Raw genomic sequence first — 21,767 nt, 5'->3', positions numbered from 1 at the left:
ATATATATATATATATATATATATATATATGAGTGTGTATGTATATGTAGGGGGTCACTGGTATATTTAGGGTATTTATGAGCAGCACAGATGTGCCTGTGGGGTTTGCTCCAACTTTCCTAGGGTTCAAACGTGGCACAGACCTGACTTAAAACTCTTGAGTGACCTTAGTACCCATAGAATTTCAGGCTGCTCACAAAATCCCACTGCAGTAAAATCAGCCCAAGTTCCACTGACCTCCTGGCTTCTGGGCCCCAGATCATTTTCTGTGGCCTCCTGCTTGGTGGAAGGCCCAGAAATTAACTTCTGGCACCCCCCCCCCCACCGCCCCTTAGCTGGATCCTCACCACCGATAAAACTTTTTACAAACAAAATAAACCTGTGTGTATTGATTTCTGAGCCTCATTATGTAGATCCAGTTTCTAGGGATTATTTCTGCCCTGGGCTATGCAAAGGAAGGAGGCCCACTGTCGAACAAGTCTGAACTGTGATAGCCTCGGACCCCCTGGCTTTTCTCTGGTTTACTTTATCTCCTCATCTATGAGGCACACCTTATTAAGAAGGTTCTCCTTTCCTAATATCTGGATTTTTGGGGTGGCAAGAGAAGACATAGGGTCAGTTATGGGTGGGGTGTGGATCAAGACAGACTTCCTGGACGAAATGGAAGAGCTCAGGCTAGAGAGGCAGAACACCATGAAGGTCGGCTGGGTGGCCCATAGCGGGCTGGGCTGGCTGGGCTGGTTTGGCCACTGCCCCAAAGCGGGGAAGGCTGAGGATCCGGGGGCTGAACTCCAGCACTAGCCTCAGGCACAAAGCGGGACACTAGGGTCCGCCCTCGCCCTGCCTGCGGGGCGGGGCTGCACCTGCCGCTGGGTCTGTCGCTGCTGCGCACCTAGGCCAGGTAAACTGCCAGCCTCCCCGCGAGTCCCAGGTCTGAAAGCAGGTGGGCGACAGTCGTAACTCAGACGCGTGGAGGTGAGTAGAGGTTGTGGTTCCTGGAGCCGCTCCAGTTCTAGGGTTGGGAACCTGGGAGTACTTTGCTCCGAGGAGCCTCAGGGCCATGGTCCCGCAGGAAGTAGCTCTGAACCAGGCGGGTTTCCCCGAGCAGCCCGGAAGCTCGAGAGCGCTGCGTCCAGTCTCCTTCCCTGGCTTTTCTCTTTTCACTCTGCCCGACGTGGTCAATAGCCTCCTCTTGACTTCAGTGCAGGTCTACAGAGGCGGGCCAGGGGCGCAAGATCCCACCTTCGCTCCCACGAGCTTATCTCAACCCTGAGCAATTTTAGGACACACTGGGCAGATTGAGAGGCTGGCTGGGGCCCCGGCTCGCGGGGACCCCAGCAGAGCTTCCGCCTTCAGCAAGCACCACCACCCGGTCCTCGCCCAGACTAGCTGTCGGCGCGCTTCCGCTCTCAGTGCGCGTCCCCGGCTCCTGCACGCGTGCCTGATAGATCTGCTTGCAGCACCTGTTGGGTCCGGGGAAACTGGTCATGCGCCACCCACAGAAAACGAAGGGCAAGATGTAGGAGCATGATGGTCTCCTTGGGGCCTTTTATGCACACTCCTTCCTTCAACAAAAAGATATTTGGGGACCCAGCACACCCTAAAACCAGGGGCTGCACACGTCAAGAATTGAGCAGGAGCAGCACCCAGACTGCGGGATGCTAGGCAGCGAAACAGATCCGCAAGAGGGGAGCGGGATCTGACTTCTGGGTCCGCAGCCCCAGAGTACTAACTATTCCGGTAACACCGGGTGCCAGTAGAGCTCAAGGACTGGGCCTGGCGGGAGAAGGACCTGGGCTCACCAAGAACCTCATAATGTGGAGGCAATGCTGAGTGATGCGAGGGTCCAGGTTGGGATTTAAATTCCGAGGCCCTGGAGCGCCTCCAAAGGGCAATCTGGGATTTTATGCAAGATTGGCCTGAGGCTGGGCTACTGGATAGAGCCTTGCTTCTCAACCTTCCCTAATGCTGTGACCAGTTAATACAGTTCCTCATGTTGTGGTGACCCCCAACCATAAAATTACTTTCATTGCTACTTTATAACTGTAATCTTGCCACTGTTAGGGATCGTGGTGTGAATATCTGTCTTTTCTGATGGTCTTAGGTGACTTCTGTGAAAGGGTCGTTTGCCGCCAAAAGAGGGTCCCGACCCCTGGGCTGAGGGTGGGACAGGGGTTGGTAGATGTTAGCAGACAAGAAAGGAGAATGGTATCTACTCAAGACCCTGAGAGGGTGACAGAGACTGGGAGCAGGGGGCTCGAACATTATGCCAGGCGTTTTAGGGGCGAAGGTGTTTGGGAGCGCTAACCTCAGTGCTGGGCACCCACCTCTTCGTTTCCGACCTGGGTGCTCTTGAGCTTTGCTGCATTTCAGCTTCTTTCTTTTTTAGTTTATTTTTTTATTTTATGTGCATTGGTGTTTGCCTGTGTGTATGTCTATGTGAGGATGGTGGATTCCCTGGAACTGGAGTCACAGACAGCTGTGAGCTGCCATGTCGGTGCTGGGAATTGAACCCGGGTCCTCTGGAAGAGCTTCCAGTGCCCTTAACTCTCCAGCTCCACATTTCAGTTTCTTTCCTCACAATGTGGGAAAGCACAGAACTGCCTCTGGCAAGGTCAGCTAGTTACTGTGCATGGGATACTCAGGAGGCCTATGAGGCAGCTTCAGGTAGCAAGCAGCTCCACAAGTGTAGAGGAAGGGGGACTGTTCCCTTCAGCCTTTCCAGCCCTGAGCCTAAGGGGCACCATCATCCAGAGGTCATGAATGCCAGGCCACAGGGGCTTGAACCAGGCTGGGTCATCATCAGGTAAGGTGGCAGGAAAGCCTGCTCCTGAATTGAAGATACTCCTGGGTAGCCTGAACCAAGGGCAGGAAGACCACAGGAGAGTATCCAGGACCTAACCCCTGCAACTCTGAGAGGAGAGAGGGACAGGAACTGGAGAAGACCCTTTTCCAATTCTGTAAATAATGCCACTGGCCCCCAAGGCTCAAGTCAATCTGGAGTCAGTGGTAACAATAGGAGAAACCAGCTGTGTTCCCCCTTCCCCCACCCACCTCAGAGCCAGAGGCTTGTGGCTCTTGTGTTTGGCACTTTACCTTGAATGGGGGCTCTGCTCTCTCACCCCAGCCCTAAGCTAGCATCTATGAGATACCATAGCCCGTCACAACTGTTCATTCATTGGATTGGAGTCTATTGCCTGGAAGGTGGACAGGGTAAGGACCAGAGAGATATGCTCTATTGTTTCATTATTGGTCACCAGTTTCGGAGAGATCCCCTTTGTTACAGTAGGTCAGAGGTGAGTCATGCCTGAGGCTTTTTGGGGGGTGGGGCATATAATTCTTCCTCTCCATTCCTGAGTATAGTATAAAAAAAAAAATGAGAATGTTGCCAGGCTTGGAGCATGCCTTTAATCCCAGCACTCAAGAGAAAGAGGCAGGTGGAGCTCTGTGAGTTCCAGGCCAGCTTGGTCTACACAGACTGTTCCAGGTCAGCCAGGACTACACAGCAAGACCTCGTGTCAAACAGGGGTGAGGTGGGGTGGGGGATGGAATCTAGAAGGCACGCCTCCTACCCAGTGTATGTTTAGGACTATTCTGGCTGGAGATCTCCTTGCCGGGATCTCTGCACATCGCCCCAACCTCTGCCACTTGAAGTAACCTCCTATGCTCTAGCGTTGAAGCAAATGTAGTACTTAGGGACTGGGGCAGTCCTGGGAGGAAGGGGCCTCTTAAGTTACAGGAAGAGCCAGGCAAGGCGTGGCAAGGACTGCCAACAGCCCGCCCCGCCAGGGGAAGGGGTGGGTACCTGGGTGGGGTTTAGGTTTAGGAGAGGATGTGACTGTAAGGCCAGGAAACTAAGGGGGAAAGTTCTGACTAAAATATATATCAACAAAAGCCAGGTCCTCGCCCAAGTTTGGTGATGCATCGTGGGTAGCCACAACATTGTGGCACCTCTCTGGGGCCCAGCAGAGGGGATAATTTGCTCATAAGTGTATGTTACTGACAACAATGACCATCTCCCCTCTGGAGGAAAAGATCCGGAAATGAGGTGACTGTGCCTCCCTACTGCTGAGGGATCCTGTGGCCTTGTGGTCTGTCCTTGGAGGTAGGCTTGGTTGAGGAGAGGTCCATGGTGCTGAGGTGCATGAGGGCACACTCTGTGTGTGTGTGTGTGTGTGTGTGTGTGTGTGTGTGTGTGTGTGTGTGTGTGTTTGTGCACACTTGCATGTATGGGTGTGCTTGTGGCCCCTGAGGTATTTGGGAGTAATCCTGTGAAGTGTGTGCAGCCCAAACCTTGTGTGAAGGGCAGTGTTGTATGGAAGATACATGTACATTGGCTAAGGTGAACTCAGTAAGGCTGACTGGGGGCCTGAGGGACTGTGCATGCGTAGAATGGGAAAGGGAAGAGGGTACCTGCTCCCTCCGTGAGTCACATCCTGGAGGGTTGGTCTTGATTTCTGGCGGTGTCTGCTGCTGCCTTTGCAGGGGTCAAGGTCTTCTGAGCTTGAGGAGGTTGAGGGCTGTTGCAGGACATTGCTCTGGGACCTGCTGGGTTGGGGTATCCACTTCTGGTCACTCTGAGGGGTCAATTGAGAAGTCTGTCTTCTACAGGCCCTTGGTAAGTGATTCTGCTTCCAGTATTGTAGTAGGACTGCTCTTTACCCCAAAGGGTTTCTGGAAGGATCACCTTGCTACCCTTGACAGTAATGTGCCTCTTCCTGAACTAGCTCCCAAGGAGACTGATGTCTAGCCAAGTCTGAGATTTCTGGCCGAGCATTACCCAGTGCAGAACAAAGGGAGAGAGTATAAGAGACTAATTCTCATCAAAGTCTCTGGGGCATCTGCGGCAGGCCAGGCCCAGGGCTTGACCCCATGTTCCTGCTGCCCATGTGTCTGTGAGAATGGAGGAGATAGGAAACTCAATTAAATGTATTAAGAGAGTGGGCTTGGGGCACCAAGGAAAGAGGGGTCACCTAGGGCCCTGGGCTGCTAAGGAAGGGCATCCTGAATGTTTCCTGCAGTCATGCCATTACGGAGCTTTTTGGGACCCAGGTGTGTATAATTGCTATGGGCTAAGAATGACCCAGGACCCCAGATAAGAGTCATCTGTTTGGGGAGTACCCAGAAGGGCTTCCCAAGGCCCTTCAGCGTGGTCTCTATAGTAGCCTGGTCCCCATTTACCTTTCCTGGCCCAGATGAGCCTCAAGGTGTCTGCAAGTGTGATGTGTCCATTCCCATGTGCATGCGTGAGTGCATCCAGAGCAAAATCTCACAGTTAGGTTTCACTTATGGCTCATATCCCCTTAATCCCTAGGTCCTGGCCAGGTGACAAGCACCCACGCACCCACCTGCATACAGCTGCAGTCCATTACAGGGGACAGCCAGGAATGAGGCTAACTGCTGTCTTCTGAGGTCACATCCTTCTTGGCGCATGTCTGTTGTAGCCCTGAGTCATCACAATGGCTTCAGGACAAATGAGAGCGGTCCATAGGACTACCCCTCCCAAGCTGTGTGAGGCAGAGTCTGCTCTGGCCTTGTGATATGTAGGCGCTCACACAGCACTCTGAGACTGGCTGAAATTGCAAGGACGCTGTCTGTTGTGCAGCCAGTAAGTACTGCTGCTGGCTGACAGTTACTGGTTAACTCACCCTGTTCCTGTTTAACTTGTCCCCTGGGGACAGTGACAACCTCTGACCTCCAGGGACCCTGTCCAGCTGGCTGAATAGACAGAAAGGAGTCCTTCTCAGGCTTCAGTGGACCCATCTGCTTGCTTAAGGAGCCCCAGTGGAGCCAGGGGTGGAACCAGTGTTCGGCCTGCAGAGGCCCTGGAAGAGCCATGGCAGGTAGGTAGATCAGAGAGGGGCCTGACCAAGTCTCCAGTCCAGTTTCTGCCTGACAGGTTGGCGCTGACACATTGCACTCTCTGCTGAGCTCTGTGCTTGGATACATGCCAGAGGTCAAGACCTATGCTCATCCCTTCTCTCTAACAGTTGGTTCTGAGTGAGCTCAGGGCAGGCAGGGATAGTGAGAGCTTCTGCTTCTCTCCTGCCCAGGGCCTACAGAAGAGGCATACAAGAATCGGTAAGCCTGCCGGGCATGGTGGCGCACGCCTTTAACCCCAGCACTTGGGAGGCAGAGCCAAAGCGAGTTCCAGGATAGCCAGGGCTGTTACACAGAGAAACCTTATCTCAAACTCCCATCCCCACCCTAAAAAAGAATCAGTAAGCCTAGGAATCTCAATGGGGGGGGGATCTTGGGGTGTGGGTGTTAAATGAGGTGACATAGGGTCATTCATTATCTCCACTTGAAGATGAAAACCTTTAGGCCTCAGAGAAGTGGGAGGGCAGGTCTTGTGGTTAGTGGAGGGGATCCCGGAAGCCCAGGCTCCAGCTTGCCCTGTTCCTGTGAAAGATGCTGGTATATGTATTCTTCCCACATTTGGAGCTCATAGTCCCTGCAGCCAGCTCTGCAGTAGAAGCCAGCCAGGCTGAGCGGGGCAGGAGCTGACCCTGCTCTGAGAGGGTCCTGTGGAGGCTGGACTCATCCAGCAGGGACAAGCCAACAGATAGGCCCCTGTGGCTGCGCTGGCTCAGCTCAAATACTCCTCTGCCTGGTAATGTTCCCCCTGAGCACAAAGCTGTCACATGAGGGCCAGAAGAACACAACAGGCCACTACTGAGTGAAGAATGCAAGCCTGGGCTCTGGCCTACAGGACCCATGGATGGATGTAGTGTGATCACTGACACCACTTCCTTATTGTCTTGTTGTCCTTGATTGCAGAGCATCTATAAACAGAATCAGAGAAGGCATCCCAGCATGACTGACCCGTTGTTTTCTTTCCTTTAGAGGTCTGTGACAGGGCCCCTAATTTCTTCTCGCCATCTGAAAACCAGGCCTTGGGACCTGCCCTTGGCAGTACCGTTGCTTTGAATTGCACAGCTTGGGTGGTCTCTATACCCCAGTGTCCCCAGCCCTCAGTACAGTGGCTAAAAGATGGTCTTCCATTGGGCAATGGAAGCCACTTCAACCTACATCAGGACTTTTGGTAAGAGACTGGGGTGTCCAGGATTGGAGTAACTGCCAGGGTACACCATAGCTAGTAGCCGTTCTGACCTACACCCCAAATCATAACAACTTGGACAAGGGCTATGTAGTACCCGTGCAAACCTGGCATGGCAAAATGTTCCCATGGACAGAGATAGAGGGTTGACTTTAAGGGCAGGTCCAAAGTTTCTTCATGACCCCTGTGTATATCTTGTAGACTGTCTGGGGATAGAATCTTAACTCCTGTAACCAGAGGGTTCCCAGGGCCCAGGCCCAAATTCTGATCACCTAGCCAAAAATCTGCAATCTCCCTGGATGAATCCCAGACAGGTGGGACTTGGGCATCCACTGATGTTCTTGGTCCCCAGGTGAGGGTATGGCCTGGTTTTCCCAGGGTCAGCGCCAACTTCTCAGAGGTTGTGTCCAGTGTTCTGGTACTGAACTTGACCAATGCTGAGGACTATGGAAGTTTCACCTGCTCGGTCTGGAATGTCAGCTCCCACTCCTTCACTCTTTGGAGAGCTGGTGAGGGAGTTCAAGGTGGTGGAGGGCAAGGGTTTCCTGAAGTCCTAAGGCTGAAGGAATAGTGATTCTCCCTGTCTGCAGGCCCTGCTGGCCACGTGGTTGCAGTGCTGGCCTCCCTCCTTGTCCTGCTGGTTCTGCTGCTGGTGGCCCTGCTCTACGTTAAGTGTCGTCTGAATGTGCTGCTTTGGTACCAAGACACCTACGGGGAGGTGGAGATGAACGGTGCGTGGGGTCCCCGCATGGATTAGGGCACAGTGTTCGGCCAACGGCCTTACTGAGATGCCGGCTGCATGCTGGGTTCAAGCCTGGGAGGAGGGAGTTGTAGCTCAGGAGGCCTCTAGGTGTCTCAGAAGGGCACAAGACAAGGGTCAACAGAAGGAAGAGTCCTGGGGTCTGGTTCACTTGTTCAGAGAAGTGCCGGACATCGGGTAGGAGTATCTCTATAACTGGCCGCACTGAATGGCCTCCTCTGCAGATGGGAAGTTATACGATGCCTACGTGTCCTATAGCGACTGCCCGGAGGACCGCAAATTTGTGAATTTTATTCTGAAGCCTCAGCTGGAGCGGCGTCGGGGATACAAGCTCTTCCTGGAGGACCGAGATCTCTTGCCGCGCGCTGGTACCGCCCTTGCCCGGCCTCCTGATCCCCACCCTGTTCCCTGAGTCCCACCCTTGTCACCGGCCCCGCCTCTCATCCGCCGGCCCACGCCCTTGCCCACAGAGCCCTCTGCCGACCTCCTGGTGAACCTGAGCCGCTGTCGGCGCCTCATCGTGGTTCTTTCAGACGCCTTCCTGGGCCGGGCCTGGTGTAGCCAGAGCTTCCGGTGCGTCGGGCGCTTGGCTTGGGGTGGGGGACCGGGAGGCCTGGTCCTGCCCCGCCTGACGGTCCGGTCCCCGCAGGGAGGGACTGTGCCGCCTACTGGAGCTCACGCGCAGACCTATCTTCATCACCTTCGAGGGCCAGAGGCGTGAGCCCATGCATCCTGCTCTCCGGCTCCTGCGCCAGCACCGCCACCTTGTGACCCTGCTGCTTTGGAAGCCTGGCTCCGTGGTGCGAGGGCTGGGGGTTTGTGAGTGGGTGCTTGAGGTGCTGGAGGGCACCTTGCTAGGGGACCTGCAAGTCAGGCACCATCAGTGTGCTCTTTGGATTTGGGTGGCTAGAGGCTTCCATCCAGTTCATAGATCCCCGTGTGTTTAAACTGACCTTCCAAATCTGCCTCCCCCCCCCCCCCCCCAGACGCCTTCCTCCGATTTTTGGAAAGAGCTATACCTGGCACTGCCGCGGAAGATGCAATACAGGCCGGTGGAGGGAGACCCCCAGACCCGACTACAGGATGACAAAGATCCCATGCTAATCGTGAGAGGACGAGCTGCCCAGGGCCGGGGCATGGAGTCGGAGCTGGATCCAGACCCTGAGGGAGACCTGGGTATGCTCACCTGGCCTCACTGCAGATCTAGGGGTCAGACACAGCTCCAGTGTCCTAGTCTGGGATGATGGAGAGATCTTGCCTCCTGTAGAAGTTTGACCTCCACTGGCAGTGCCCCTAACTGCCTCCTACTGGGGAGGTGTTTTGCCCCTTGGCCTCTGTGGGGGAAACTTCCAGGGTTTCTAGTATCATTGTGAGTGGCGGGTGAGCATGGAGTAACCCCTCCTTGTCACAGATCCTAGTAGAAGACTGGCTGTGGACATACAGCTTCAGGCCTTATGGTGTCCTGCAGGTGTCCGAGGACCTGTCTTTGGGGAGCCACCAACTCCACTACATGCAAGCAGGGTCTCTGTGGGAGAGGGTCCCAGCAGTGAAGTGGATGTCTCGGACCTTGGCTCTCGGAACTACAGTGCACGAACAGACTTCTACTGCCTTGTGTCTGAGGATGATGTGTAGCCCTTATCCTAGCAGCCCGGATCATAGGGTCATGGTGGCAGCTTCCAGGGTCGAGGCAGGCACCTCTTCTCCCTAGGACCACAACCCTTGCCTGTAGCTCTGAACCTCTCGGGGAAGGAGTGTGGCTCCAGGGTGTCACAAAATAAACTTGTCTTTGCTCCTGCCTGGGCCTGTTTCTCTTCTGGGTGGTGCCTGCTGTGTCTCTTATCTCTTCTACCACACCCTGATCCTTTCCTTTCATCACCACCTGCACCGGGTTCCCACTCAAACCAAATCTGCCTTCTCGGCCACCCCTAGTATCCCTTCTTGGTTCTTGGTTGGGAATGTGACTGTCCCTAGCCCCATCTCACTGGGACAGGTCCTTCAGTAGGAAGCTACTGTTGATAATTTTACAAGGAAAAATGGGTAGCCTTGCTCCTGATACTCCTGGACTTCAAGCCTTGGGTACCTCCTAGCATCAGCTCAGGGTGGATAGAGGGTGTTGGATGTGTTTATGGTATGGATGCTGCTCATGATGTCCTCTGCTCTGCTGTGCCTATGCCTTGGATAACAGTAAGGCTGGCTATCCCTGCTGTCTACTCCTTCCCTGTCCTGTGTCCTCTGCCGTGGGAGGCCTGTGTGTGAGCCTGGAGTTGCGACTTCTGGGACAAATAGGCATGTTTTGGGGACAATGCACACTTGAGTGTCTGTGGCCAGCTATGGAAACACAGACCTGGGGTTCTGTTCAAAACCACCTTTATTCCCAGCTGTCACAAGGCTGTCAGGCCACAGGCAGTCCCACCCTTGCCATTGTGACTAAATCCCCACCCCGAGCACCAGAGCAGCTAAGCCCTGCCCCCTTCCCCTGCCCTGCAGAAGCCAGTCAATCCCCAGTTGCAAGCCCCCATTCTTTCCTGGTGGTCCTGGTCCCTCAAGGGTACACACAGGACTCCAGAGATAGGGAGGTCCGGTGGCTATCAGCTCCCCTTCCATGGGTTGTGGAACATTAGGAGCTGAGTCTGTCTCTTGGAAGCTGAATCACTTCACCTCCAGGAGGCTTCACCTATGGGCCCAGGAAGTCCTCCTTTCGATACCCCTTCTGCAGGGGAGAGGGGACAGAGAGATCAGGACTGCCTTTGCTGTCCCTGAAATCCTGCCTTCCCCATAATGTTCTGGGCATAGCCTGGGCCTCTTGTCTCTGTATTCCAGGCTTGTGTCCCCCCCCCTGGTGATCTGCACCTTGCACTGGACTCCATGCCCCAAGACCCTGCTCCCAGGCTCTGTAGAACATACCGCCCTGAAGTCACGGTGGAGCTTGCTGTACTGCCAGAGGTTGGCCAAGAGACTGGAGGCTGCCCGGGAAGACTTCTCACTGTCAGGGCTGGGGGCGTTCAAGAGGTCAGGGTCAAGGTTAGGAGGTAGGACGGTAGGCCATACCTGGGCCATGTTGCTGTGGCTTGGGTTGTTCCTCACCTATCCCTCTTTTTTTTGATGAAGACCAGCTTTCGAAGCCCGTCAAAGTAGAGCAGGTCCCGGGCAGCAATGGGGCTGGCTACTACCAGGTTGTTGAGCACAGCGAGGATGTTGACCAGCACCTCGGCAGGGGGACACTTCTCACCCACACTGCCAGGGAGTTTCTCAATCAGGTGGCTCACTACCTTTGTGGCTGATAAGAGGTTAGGGTCAGTCTGACGTAGTCCCCACTGCCTTGGCACCCAGAACCCCTACCTCCCCTGGGGGCTGGCACACACACCTGCCCACTCTATCTGACTTGCTAGCCGGAAGCCAGCTCCTTGGGAGACATGGGCTGTGTGCCGGGCCAGGGACAGAACAACTCACACATCTCATCCTTGTTCCTGGCATTCCGAGACAGGTTTCGGATGAGGCCAGTCAGTGAGCGCAGTTGGTTGTGGTCAGCGGTACGAACTCGGTCCAGCAAGGGGTTCAGGATGCGCTCCTGTTCCAGGGCCAGGCGGCTCAGCACACCCGCCCACTGCAGGGAAAGGTAGGGAATGTGGTAAAGCCCAGCAGCACCCCAGCCATCCCTAGCCAGCCCTGTTCAAGATTGAGGCAGAACAACTTTACTTCTTGTCTGCTACCTCTGCCCACTCTACCAACTCAGGACATGACCAGGTAACCCTTCTGCTCAGAATATCAGAACCCAAATCCACATAGGGCCCCATTCCTCAGGCTCAGCACGCGTCTCATTATATATCTTACTCTTGGGGTTCCTTCCCCCAATAGACCATGAACTCCTAGGGTGTGGCTCCCATCCATGTGTCCTAGTGCCCAGCACAAGCCCAAAAGTGGGGCTTGTCAGCCCACTGACCCTGCGGTCACCGGCAGTGATATTCTGTAGTGCCCCTGCAGCCGCCTCTGTGGTATGCCGGTTAAGCTCACAGCGCTGCAGCAGTCGGTTGTACAGGCCCACGATCTGGGGGCTCCACAGCCACTCAAGGCCCTTGGGGTCCTTAGACACTTCCGCAAAGGTGAGTGCATCAGCTGTAAGCGGAAGCTGAGTGGGAGGAAACAGGAGTCATCCAGGGCCAAGGCTGCAACTGAGGTCAGGGTGTCAGGCTTGGCACTCCGTTCCTGGCCTGCCAGGTCTGTGCTCACCTCCCGCAGCCGCCTACTCTGTGGTGTGAAGCAGCCCACCACTTCACCAGGTGGTGCGCCAGTCACATCCCTGCGGCCCCGGCCTTCAAGCCGCTGTAGTGCTGACGGTGGCATCTCATCATAGAGGCGGTAGGACAAGTTCCTCAGCACACATACAGCATTTTCCACACTCTGCAGGGAATAGAGGGTGGTCAGAGTGGGCCGAAGCCCCTGGGCCCCCTTGGCTCACCAGCTGCCCCTCACCTTGTCCTCACACTTGCCCACGTCCAGGGCATGGTTGATGTAGGTGACCAGAGCATCCACTAGCCCATGGCACTCACGCATCTTCTGGCGAGTGGCCTGGGAGGCTGAGCTGAGGTTCCTGGGGATGGAGGCAGATCAGAGCTCCCACAGCGATACCAACCCAGTTCCCCCAGGGACCCTAGAAGTGCTGCTTCAGGGACCCTTAACTTGAAGCCCCTGTCCTGGCGATGAAATCATCAGGCACTGATCTTTGCATCCTGAGTTGGGACTGGCCCCTGTGCCTTCCTGTTCCTGGATCCTACCACACACTTCTGGCTCTGCCCTTCAAGTTACCCATCTCCAAATCAACTCCTCAAAGTTTTGGAAGATGGATATCAGAACAAGGGACTTGATTTAATGAATCACAAAGCTCCAGAGTGTCCTGACATCTATACCTGGTAGCCACACCTGGCCTATCTCATTCTTGCCTCAGCCCCTAAACTTTTCCCTGCTGTTTACTTCTCCCTGCAGGCTTGACTAACTGTCCTTGTCATTTAGGTGGCAAATGAGCATTCTTCTTCTAGAAGCTTCCCTGATCCTTCTCTGGCACATGGCTCATTCTCTTCAGCATCTCCTGGCCCAGTGCCTCCACTTAGCACACCTGAGAAAGCCGGTAGCATTGTAGAAGATCTCTGCCTCAGAGGCATTCTGCTGGATGAGGGGGGGACCCCCCGCCCCAGACAGGGGACTTAGCACCAGGTCTGTGAGCTGCTCCAGTGTATCTCGGGCTAGACGATCTTTCAGGTGGTCACTGGAGGACAGATTCCATAGAATCCCTGCACAAGAAGGGCCAAGGCTGTGGTCAGGGTCAGCTCCCTGGCCCTTCTGCTTCCTCTGGGGATGGCGCAGAGAAGGCTCTCTACATTATGTGTGTGTCCATGCATGGGTATATTATAAGCACACGAGAACAGGTACCCGCAGAGTCCAGAAGAGCGTGTCAGATCACCTGGAGCTGGAGTTACATGCAGTTATGTGCTGCCTGAGGTAGGTGCTGGGAACAGAATGTGGGTCCCTTGGAAGAGCAGCAAACACTCTTATCACCAAGCCATCACTTCAGCTCCTGGCCCCACACTCTCTTGGCCTTACTCTCCACTGGAGAGGTCCTCAGTGTGACCTTCGGAAGCACAGGGCAGGAGCAAAGCAGGAGAGACAAACAAGGTGTGTGGGGACCTGAAGGCCTGGGAGTGGAGGTGACTGGAAAGACAGAGCCAGAGGCAGAGCACTTGCATGCCCTGCTTGTGTGCATGAAGCCGTAAGTACCACACCTAACACCACAGATAAACAGGATAAGACACAAAAATAGAGTTTTGTGGGTATGACACTTGTAACCCCAGAATGTAGGGAGCTAAGATAGGAGAACTGCCATGAGTCTGAGGCCACCCTGGGGCTGCATGGAGAGACCCTCTCTCATAAACAATAGTGGTACATGCCTTTCATCCCAGCTTTTGGGAAATACGGGCAAGTAGATTTCTGTGAATCTGAGGCCAACCTGGTCTATATGAGTTCCAGGTCAGTCAGAACTACATAGTGAGACCTTGTCTGGAAAACAGACAATACACACAACAATGACAGCAAACACCAACAGCAATAAGTTGGGTTTATTGCGATGGCTCATGACAGGCATGGGCCATTACAATAAGATCTAGGTAGAAGGGTTGCCATGAGTTTATGGCCAGTGTCTGATACATAGTGAGATGGAAGCCAGTTTGGTGTGCTAATACAATTCGTTGGGACAATACAAATGGGGTGTGGTAGGCTGGAGACATGGCTCAGTGGTTAAGAGCAGGCTGTTCTTCCAGAAGACCTGGGTTCATCTCCCAGTACCTACATGATGGCTCACACTCATCTGTAACTCTAGTTCCAGGAGATTTAATGCCCTCTTCTGACCTCTATGGTACTGGGCATGCATGTGGTGTACAGACATTTATGCAAGCAAAACATTCATACACATAAAATAAAGTAAATAAATAAATTGAATATATATCTATATATCAGGGGCTAGAGAAATAGCTTAGTTGATAAGAGCATTTGCTGCTCTTGTAGCGTACACAGATTTGGTTCCCACTACCCACGTGGCTCTTTTGTTTGTTGTTTTTTTGTTTTTTCAAGACAGGGTTTCTCTGTGTAGCTTTGCGCCTTTCCTAGAGCTCGCTCCATAGACCAGGCTGGCCTTGAACTCACAAAGATCCGCCTGCCTCTGCCTCCCGAGTGCTGGGATTAAAGGTGTGCACAACCACTGCCCGGCTTCCACATGGCTTTTTTTTTTTTTTTTTAAAGATTTATTTATTTATTATGTATACAGTGTTCTGTTTGCATGTATCCCTGCATGTCAGAAGGAGCCAGATCTCATTACAGATGGTTGTGAGCCACCATATGGGTGCTGGGAATTGAACTCAGGGCCTCTGGAAGAACAGTCAGTGTTCTTAACCTCTGAGCTATCTCTCCAGCCCCTCCTCATGGCTTTTAATAACTGTCTGTGACCCTAGTTTCAGGGAATCCAATGTCCTCTTCTGATGTGTGTAGGTACCAGGTGTGTATGTGGTAAATGAACATACATGCAGGCAAAAACTTCATATACATAAAAAATAAAAACAAAGGAATCTTTAAAAAATAATAAAATAAGCTGGGTGTAATGGCACATACCTTTAAACCTAGCACTCAGGAGGCAGAGGCAGGCAGATCTCTATGAATTTGCTACATGATGAGTTAAAAGACAGCCAAGGCTACATAGTGAGTGCCTGTCTCAAGAGAAATAATAAATAAATAGACTGGCAAACGGCTCAGCCGCTAAAGGTGCTTTCTGCAGAAGCCCAATTACTTGAGTCCAATTCCCCAGAACCCACGGCTGAAGGAGAGAACTGACCCCCAAAGTTGTCCTCTGACCTCTACATGTATGCTTGTGGCATGCATGCATATACACAAAATAATAATAAGTAAGATAAACAACAAAAAATTCAAACAATAACCCCTCCCCCCCCCAAAGTTCAATCTGGGACAGGGAAGGCATAAGATAAAGATGGAGTGTTGAGAATAAGGAAGGGAAAGAGGGGGTACAGTGAGAGAGGAGCAGGGACAAGACAGGAGGCGGCAGAGGAGGGGACAGAATGAAGAGGCCGGGGACAAGGGTACCTGTGACATTTTTGCGAAGCTCGTCGTCCTGCTCTCGAAGTGTCCGCAACAGCTCAAAAATGCCATTTTCTTCCACTAGCGCCAGCTTGTTGTCTGCATTGTCATAAATGAGGTTGCGCATGGCACCCGTGGCATGGCGTTGCACCTCTTGGTTGGCGTGGTTAAAGAGCTTCACCAGTCTAGGCACCGCCTGAAGGCTGCGAGCCTGCGGCACATATGTAGAGATGTATGTGGGCACATGTGGACTGAAAATGCATGCCGACGTGTCCACATACATGGAAATAGTGCATATGTATGTAGGTGATCCAGATGGTTGCAGGTGATATGCAAGTTTGTACATAACATATGCAAATGTATTTTGGGGGTACAGGTGCATGGAAATGGTGACTATATATGTTACACAGGTGTATGCAGGACTGTGCATGTATATTCAGGTATATGGAAGTCATCCAAGTACATGGCAATGATGCATCTCTGTGACACAGGTATATGTATATGTATTTGGTGTATATAGGTGATGCAGGTATATACAGACAGAACGTTTCTGCCCTTTCTCTGCTGAGGATATGGACAGGTGAGGTTTGCCCAGCCAGCCTAGTGATCAGCAAGGAGGGCCAAGGACCAGAAGTCAAGGAGGGTTGGGGACTGGTAAGAATAGTCATTAAGGGCACCCAGGGTCAGTGGGGCAGTCATCAAGAGATAACAGGGGGGCTGGAGATGGCTCAGAGGTTAAGCACACTGACTGCTTCTCCAGAGGTCCTGAGTTCGGTTCCCAGCAGCCACATGGTGGCTCACAACCATCTGTAACGAGATCTGGTGCCCTCTTCTGGCCTGCAGTCATACATGCTGTATACATAATAAATAAATAAATAAATCTTTAAGAGATAACAGGGGACAGTCAGTGGGATATGTCACCTGCTTCTTGGCTGCTGCATCACTGTAGCACCTGTGCTGGATGTAAGCTGCTCCCAGCACCTGCAGGTTGGGGTCTGAGGCCATGAGGTACTTGACAGCTGAGGGCAGGTCAATGTCATCAAAGCTGTAGAACCAGGGGTTAGTCAGTGGTCAGGCAGACCTTAGGACTGGGCCAGACTGTGTAGTACAGTCCCCTCCCTCTTCAAACCCAGCTCCTCACCCACTGCTGAGCCTCTGCAGGGTGCGATGGCCTGTGTAGCTGTCCAATCCACGTACATCTGGCAGGTGGCCTGAATCAGCCAGGCTAAGACTAAGACTGCGCACAGATGGGGCTCGGGCCACGGGTTCCAGGCCAGTACCAGACACGGATCCAGTACCCCCACGGCTTCGGTGGCTGCTTTGAAATCTCTGCAGGGTTCGCATGGCAGGTGCACGGATGGTCCGGCTGGGTGGGCCCTCAGAGGTCTCTGGCCAGTCCAGGCCTCCTGCCCGGCTAGAGCCAGAGCTGGCCTGGCGCTCGTAAGCATAGGCTCTGTAGGTGGAGGCAGCTGCAGGCTCCAGTTGCTCAGATACCACGCTGTAACGGTCGTCCAGGCCCCCAGGCCCCAGCCTCAGTGAGCGCAGGGACAATGTGTCATAGTCGGCTCTGCTGGCTGCCCCACCTCGCTCATGGAAGGACACTGGCCGGGTGGGCATAGGTGGAGTGGGCTGGGCACCCCCATATCCCACAGCACCAAAGGCACTGCCCCCATTGTGGGCAGAGCTCAGCCTCCGACTACAACTTAGGTCCACAGCTGAGCGGGAGGACCAGGAGGCTGGGCTGTAGGCTGGCTTGGCGATGGGTCGGAAGGTCTATGGGAGGGGAGGGCACAGAGAAAGGATACCTGGGGTTTACCTGGCTCCCACCCCTTCTGATCCAGAGCTCCCAGCCTTCCCTGTGGAGCCTCCCTCTCAGTGTGGACTCAGAGCTGACTCCCTAACTCACCGAGGTCTTGTCTCCACTCAGACCCTGGGATCGGGAGCTGAAGCCAGCCTGCATAGTATGGTATTGACCCCTGGGCATGCCTGTGGACAGAAACAGTGCCGGCCTGACCATGACAGATAGCAAAGTGCTGACTTTTCTGCTCCCTTCTGCCAGAGGTCTCTGATCACAACCCTGAGAGTGACGTCAGACCCAGGGCAGGGAGGCCAAGTGGGCTTTAGGGCTCATGCCTTGCCCATGGCTCTGCCATGGCTGCAGCTTGGTTTCATCCAATCTGTTCTGGTAGGCCCCCATTCCCTGGAACTCCAAAGTTCCTCCTCTGCTCAAAGGAAGTCAGACAACTCATCCTGTTGATCTCTGGCCTGCCTGGAGAATGCGCTAGGATCTCCATCAGCTGTCCAGTCCCCGCCAGAGCACAGCATCGGCCCCCTCCAGGAAGCCAGCCCAATATGCCCCAACCCACAATGACCTCCTTTGAGCTCCCCTTGTGTCTAGACTCCATCTGTACTACAGCCATAAGGCAGTGACACTATGCAGACCAAGGATGTAGTAGTCTCTCTGGATCCATCTGCTCTGATGGACAGTGAGAGAGCCACCTGGTAGAGCCTGAAGCAGGGACCACACCTACCCCATCCAGCTGCACATTAGCTGAGGACAGGGCGTCAGCCCAGCTCCGTGGTCAGTGGACAGAAAGGTAGGTGAGTGGGCGGGGAGGCCTGGTCAGAAGCTTGGAATGATATGGAGATGAACGAATTGGTGGGGAAGGGAGGAGAAAGAGGATCTCATAGGTGGGTAGAAAATGGGCAACAGAGAGATAGTGGGTGCAGAGGTGAAAGAGGTGAGGCCACCCAGGAAACATCACCCCAAGAGTTGATGGTGATGGTGGGCAGGTCTCCAGTGGTCTCAGTCTCTGCCAAGGGTCCTCTGCTGTTGGGAAGGGCTCCCTGAGCAAAGCTATTACTACAGAGGTCTGTATGGATATGGGGAAGGGGCCTTCACTCCTCCTAACCCTGCCCAGGGGGTGGACAGTCTGGTGTTCCCCAGATCCACCCAGGTTAATGAGGCTTCTAGGCAGGGGCTGTTAACCCTTTGACGCTAGTGAGGGCCAGCCTAGGGGGGCACACCCCAGCCTGGGGAACTTACGCCCACCCCCAAATTACTATCCTCCTCCCCCTAATTGGCAGGATAGCCAGGTGTTAATTAACCCCTCCTTGTGTCCTCCCCCACCCCATGACCCCTGGGCATCAACTTGGCTCCAGTGAGGGTTAGGCTCAGAAAGATTTCAGGCAGAAATCCAATTCCTGACCAGCCCTTTTTCTAGACAACCCTCTCCTGCTGGCCAGTAGCTAGAGGCTAAACATCATGTGGACCACTGTGACCTGGGGTCTGGACCTCCGAACAGAGGTTCATTGTACTGTCTACATTTAATCCTTATTGCTGTAGCCTGGCAGGTAGGGAAATAATATTTTTGGAATGACTACCTTGAGCCCAGCATGTCTGAGGTGCTCTCTCTCTCTCTCTCTCTCTCTCTCACACACACACACACACACACACACAGAGAGAGAGAGAGAGAGAGAGAGAGAGCCCCTGAAGAGTACCCTGCAAGCTATTCTCATGTAGAGTATCTGGGTCACTCCTGGTAGGCCCAGTTCTGTAATTCCTCAGGGAGCCCCTGCTCCAGACAGACCTGGGCTCTATCCAGGATCATCGCTCTCTCATACTACCGCTGTTAGAGTCACTCCCATCTGGTTGGAAGGCACTCTGGCCTCTGTCTGAGACCTCAAGTGAGCCTGCGTTCTGTGGTGATGGGAGGGAATGTGTTGGGATGGGGGTGACGGCCGACAGGTGGGCCTGGCTGCTCTCAATGTTGCCTCCCTGGGTCTTCCCAACTTAGGGGGTGGGTGGGCTCAGCCCCAAGACCCCTGTCCTGGCTGGGGAGGAGGGATGCCCCACCCAGGCTGCTCCTCATGCCCTCTGGGGCGGGGTAGTGACTCAGAGCAGGCCTCAGTGAGGTGAGTCAAGGCCTGAACCCCGAGCTTGAATGGCCTCTGTCCCTGGCACCACCACACCTGCCCTGGCCACCTCTACCTGCCCTGGCCACCACCACCGCCTTCATCCCCCTCTGTTGCCTACCATGCCCAAGTTGGCCTACCTCTGGCGGTCTCGGTGGCGCCATCAAGCTCAGTAGACCCATTGTAGCGCGACTGCTGGCCCAGCTGCAGGAGGCGGGCTCGGACTTGCTCCTGGACTCTGGCGGCTCGAAGCCTGTCAGCCTCCGGCCCCTCAGCACCCCGACGATCCAGCTGCAGGTCTGAGGGCAGCGCCAGGGAGCAAACACCGGCCTCAGGCTGCAGGGCAGACAGCAGGAAGTTACCCTCTTGCATAGTGACAGGGGCGACTAGCCACCCCACCTGTCCTGGGCCTCTTCCCGGTCTTGTCCCTCAAGGCCGGGTTCCAGAAGTCTCTTCCTGGCTGGCTCTCGTAGACAGACGCGCCCGCCCAGCCCAGAGCTTGGCTGGGGGCGGGGACACCTGGGCCAGGTGGGAAGGAGGGGCCTCTGCCTGCTTAAGGTGGAATTTGGGCGGAAGAACAGGCCCAGCGCGTCCTCGAGTCATGGCCTGGCCTTCCCTTTTCTCCTATCCCAGAACAGGGCCACGGGACTTGGGTTCTACTTGCTCTCAGCCTTCCAAGCCCAGCCCCAAGCCCCGTGGGTGCCCGCGTTCTAAGTACGAGAATAGGACAGGAAGCCTGTGGGGGCCTGTCACTCCAAGCCATATGAGGAGTGTCCCAGCCTGGGGGTTGGGAGTTCTAGAGCATCAAAGACCAGGCAGCCTCCAAGACAGCTGGGCCTGGGCTTGGTGAGGTCCAGGCAGGGTTGGCATCCAGAGATAGTTTCATGTTTATAGAGTCCTGGTAGATGATAAAGAACTTGGGTGCTGGAGTTTTAAGGTCAAAAGCAGCCCCATGAAGGCTCTAAATCTGGGCCTTACAACTCAGTAAGACTGCCCAGTGAGGTAGACAAATGGCCACCCCATGACCTGTAGACCTAGAAACTCACCCAGCCTCCACCTCTACAGAGGCTTCAGAAGGGCTGCCTGGCCCTCTCTGGCACCTCTCCCTAGCTTCTGCCCCCCAGGCCTGGGGTGGGAGGCCCGTTCCCAACATATGAGTCAGGGCAGGCAGGCGGAGCCGCCCCAAGGGGTTGACTCAGAGGGGCCTAGGCTCATGTCAGCACTTGCCAGGCTGGGGGGCCAGGAGCTTGGGGGGAGGGCTGGAAGTGAGGGGCATCAGAGCTTGTCCCTAGAAGGTCTCCCAAGAACCCCTATCAGGTAGGCTAGCTTGCGAGTTAGGCTTGGCATCCAGGTAGATTGGAGGGTTAAAGGGAAAAGCTAGGAGAACTGGAGTATGGGGACAAGTATGTGCTCCATGTGCTTCTTAAGCATTCCTGGGACTCTATCCTGAGGCTCTGTCTTTTCCCAGAACCTAGTCCCTGGGCTCAGCCTGAGCTCTCTCTCCCACACCAGGCCCTTAGTCTTGGGTCCTGGTGTCTTAAAGACATTTGCTTTAACAGCGGATGGCTAGGAGCAGAAGCTTGGAAGTGGAGAGTGCTTCAGAGAAAATAGAATCAGGGACAAGCTCACAGTGAGTAGGAAGGGCTGGAGGATGGGAGTCAGAGGCCAGAGGTTGTTGGGGAGATCGTGTGGAGAGTGAAGCCCCTCCAGGATAGTCTGGCTTGGGTCTACTGGTCATGGGTGGAGGCAAGGGCTAGGCAACCTACCTTGCTGCTGGCCTGGATCCCACTGGCCCCTTGGCTCATTCTAGAGGTCATGGCTGTAGGACAGCTCCTCCTGGGCTCCATCCGGGTCCGAGAGCCGGTGGTGGGCTCCATCAGGGCCCAGCTCCTGTGGGCAACAGCTTCTGCTTGGAGATGGTTCCGTGGGGGCACCCGAGGGTGGGGTGGGAACATTGCACACCCATCTCATCAGACCGGTTGCTTCCCTGGGAGACGTGTTTCGTGTGGAAAAATCCTGGGAGACAAGTTTGTGCGGCGCCGTGCGGCCTGGAGGCACACGCCTGGTCTGAAGAGGCCCGCCCTGTATGTTAGGTCCACCCAGAGCCCTATAGCAGCCAGGCTGGGGGGCAGAGGGGACAGAGGGCTCCGGGAGAGTGCAAAGAGGAGGGCCATAATTACACATGGCTGCAGGGGGCTTAGGTCTGGCTGTAGCCAGATAAGGAGGTACCTGGTGAGCATGAATGGCAAGCCAGAGTCAGCTCTGGGGGTTCACTTGGCAGAGAGCTGTAGGTGCCACAGCTATGACCAGCCTCCTTTCTTTCTTTTCTTTTCTTTCTTTCTTTCTTTCTTTCTTTTTTTTTTTTTTTTTTTTGGTTTTTCGAGACAAGGTTTCTCTGTG

At 54.4% G+C, this 21,767-nt stretch overlaps 2 protein-coding genes across 11 annotated transcripts; one reads left to right on the top strand and one right to left on the bottom strand.

Moving 5' to 3' along the window:
- The first annotated feature begins 927 nt into the window (after positions 1–927).
- Sigirr (single Ig and TIR domain containing) lies at positions 928–9,613 on the top strand. 10 transcript variants are annotated; one of them, XM_036192776.1, is made up of 12 exons: positions 3,873–4,105; positions 4,486–4,618; positions 5,315–5,608; positions 5,682–5,843; positions 6,847–7,045; positions 7,439–7,569; positions 7,651–7,791; positions 8,045–8,188; positions 8,291–8,393; positions 8,470–8,620; positions 8,807–8,996; positions 9,289–9,613. In XM_036192776.1, the coding sequence occupies exons 4-12, from the start codon at positions 5,837–5,839 to the stop codon at positions 9,450–9,452; spliced, it is 1,230 nt and encodes a 409-aa protein (XP_036048669.1). In that variant the 5' UTR covers positions 3,873–4,105; positions 4,486–4,618; positions 5,315–5,608; positions 5,682–5,836; the 3' UTR covers positions 9,453–9,613. The 10 variants fall into 10 exon arrangements, with proteins under 10 accessions (XP_036048725.1, XP_036048744.1, XP_036048669.1 ...); XM_036192795.1 differs by lacking the exon at positions 5,315–5,608 and having other exon boundaries at positions 5,702–5,843; XM_036192785.1 differs by lacking the exon at positions 5,315–5,608.
- A 560-nt stretch (positions 9,614–10,173) lies between these two features.
- Pkp3 (plakophilin 3) lies at positions 10,174–21,413 on the bottom strand. The gene is made up of 14 exons (XM_036208510.1): positions 21,134–21,413; positions 19,508–19,703; positions 17,359–17,438; positions 16,594–17,225; positions 16,374–16,497; positions 15,459–15,663; positions 12,931–13,105; positions 12,291–12,408; positions 12,048–12,218; positions 11,761–11,946; positions 11,271–11,424; positions 10,905–11,097; positions 10,725–10,812; positions 10,174–10,530 (listed from the first exon to the last, which is right to left on the bottom strand). Exons 1-14 carry the CDS (start codon positions 21,320–21,322, stop codon positions 10,495–10,497), a joined length of 2,547 nt encoding a protein of 848 aa, XP_036064403.1. The 5' UTR covers positions 21,323–21,413; the 3' UTR covers positions 10,174–10,494.
- Positions 21,414–21,767: the final 354 nt, after the last annotated feature.

The sequence above is a fragment of the Onychomys torridus genome, chromosome 1, assembly GCF_903995425.1.
Source record: "Onychomys torridus chromosome 1, mOncTor1.1, whole genome shotgun sequence".
In the NCBI taxonomy this organism is placed as follows: Eukaryota; Metazoa; Chordata; class Mammalia; order Rodentia; family Cricetidae; genus Onychomys; species Onychomys torridus.
The sequence above is the reverse complement of the archived record's forward strand: the minus strand, read 5'-3'. Positions and strand labels throughout refer to the sequence as shown.